Source organism: Manacus vitellinus, unplaced genomic scaffold (genome assembly GCF_001715985.3).
Source record: "Manacus vitellinus isolate BGI_N305 unplaced genomic scaffold, ASM171598v3 scaffold_138_pilon, whole genome shotgun sequence".
NCBI lineage: Eukaryota > Metazoa > Chordata > Aves > Passeriformes > Pipridae > Manacus > Manacus vitellinus.
In genome coordinates, this window is record NW_021938994.1 from 213,483 (window position 1) to 215,338 (window position 1,856).

The window sequence follows — 1,856 nt, forward strand, 5'->3', positions numbered from 1 at the left end:
CCCTGGGGCTCAGGTATTCCCGGGATTGCCCCTTACCAGGGGGCTGGGATCAGCCTGGGAGAAGATGTAGCGCAGGAAGACCCCCAGGTGTGCCGGCCGGGATTTCAGCTTCCCCAGGTCCTGGAAGAGGGAGTCGCACTGGGAAGAGAAGGGAAGGGAAGGAATTCACTCCTCTGGATCCACAGCCCAGCTCCTGAATCCCACCTCCTTGGGACCAACCCGGGGTGTCTCCTGGGAGGGGGGATTTGAAATCCCACCAGGCCTGGGGGGGGTCCATAAAGGGGTGAGGGGACAAAAAATCCCGGGAATACCTCGTTGTTGAAATAGCCTGGATCACAATCCTCCTCCGGGCCGATGATCAGGGGCCTTCCCGGCCGCTCCTGCCCGGGGAAGGGGTGGGAATTAGGAGCCAGGAGCCCGGATCCGGGGGGAATCCTGCGTATTCCTGAGGCTCCAGCCCCCCTGGATGAGCTCCCACCCACCTGCTCTGCCATGGCTGGGAAGGGGCTGTCGGAGCCCTGGCGCCGATGGTGCTGGAAAAGCCGGGAGGAGATGATGGGGGAGGTCCGGGGGCTTTCCAGGCCGTGGTCGGAGAGGGTGGAATTCCGGTTCAGGGAGACCTGCTCGGCATGGGAGACACTGGGAACGTGAGGCTGAGGCACCTGAGAGCAGCTCTCAGCTCAAGATTCCACAAAAACATAAAACCCCGGGAGTGGGGGAAAACACAAAACCCCTCGGGGGCCGCTGGGAGAACTTTTGGATTGGGAGCATGAGGTGGGAATTTCGGGGGATCCCTCGTTTTGGGGGTAAAGGTGAGGAGCCCAAGGAATTCCGGGTTGAGGAATTGCAAGGAATTCCATTGGTTCAGGTGACAAGCAGTTCACTGGGATTACAAAAGGAGGCCCTGAGGATTCCCGGAGTGATCCAGCCCCGCTCCCGGGGCGCAGGGAAAGTCGGGGAACCCCTCCCTCACCTCACTCACAGAGGGGAATCGCTCCGTGCCGGATTCCAACCCGCTGTCTCCATCCTGGGAGTCCAGGGAGAGGCGTCCTGGGAGCAGAGGAGAGGCTGATCCACGTGTCCAGGAGCTGGGAACACCGGGATGCTCCAGGAACACCGGCACCACTCACCTTCCACCAACCTGAACCCAGCCATGCTGGAGTCGCTGCTCAGCCTGGAATCCTGCAGTGGGAGAGGGGTGGGATCACTGGGATGGTGGATTCAGGATTCAAGGACAGGGATGAGGGAACTTGGAGCAATTCCCACCACAGGAGGTTTGGGAAAGGCAGGGATGTCTCTGCCGCCATTCCCACCGCCCCAGGAGGGCGATCCCGACACCTCGGGAAGGTGTTCCCAACACCTCAGGAAGGTGTTCCCAACACCTCAGGAAGGTGTTCCCAGGCTCAGAGGGAGCCAGGAGGATGGGGGTGACTCCCCTGAATCCACCCACCAGGGAATTCCCGGTCTCCTGGAGGATTTTGAGCTGGAGCTGGCTGACCCTCCGGCGCGCGCCCTCGATCTGCTCCTCCACGGCCGCTCCGGGGTTCCGGCTGTACAGCTCCTGGAAGCGCTGAGGGGAAGGAGAGGGGACCTTCACACCCACCCCAAACCCACGAATCCCATCCCACAGCCCACCAGGAAGGGTTGGAGGGTGCCCAGACAGCTGTGGGTGCTCCATCCCTGGAAGGGTTGGATCGGGATGGAGCGACACCAGGAGGTGTCCCTGCCCACGGATGATCCTTCAACCCAAACCATTCCATGATTCCACAAGGGGCTGAAGCCTCTTTATGCTGCCCCAGCAGCACCAGGACATCGCCAAGGGCTGCTCCAAGGAGCAAAAAAGAGGGAAGAAGAGG

At 61.4% G+C, this 1,856-nt stretch overlaps 1 protein-coding gene across 1 annotated transcript in view; it reads right to left on the reverse strand.

Moving 5' to 3' along the window:
* The window catches only part of LOC103764756 (rho guanine nucleotide exchange factor 11), a 31,279-nt gene that overhangs the window by 25,561 nt on the left and 3,862 nt on the right, over positions 1 to 1,856 (reverse strand). Inside the window, 6 exon segments of the mRNA XM_029958038.1 lie at positions 37 to 138; positions 312 to 380; positions 483 to 620; positions 974 to 1,050; positions 1,131 to 1,182; positions 1,451 to 1,570. Coding sequence (XP_029813898.1) covers positions 37 to 138; positions 312 to 380; positions 483 to 620; positions 974 to 1,050; positions 1,131 to 1,182; positions 1,451 to 1,570 — 558 coding nt within the window.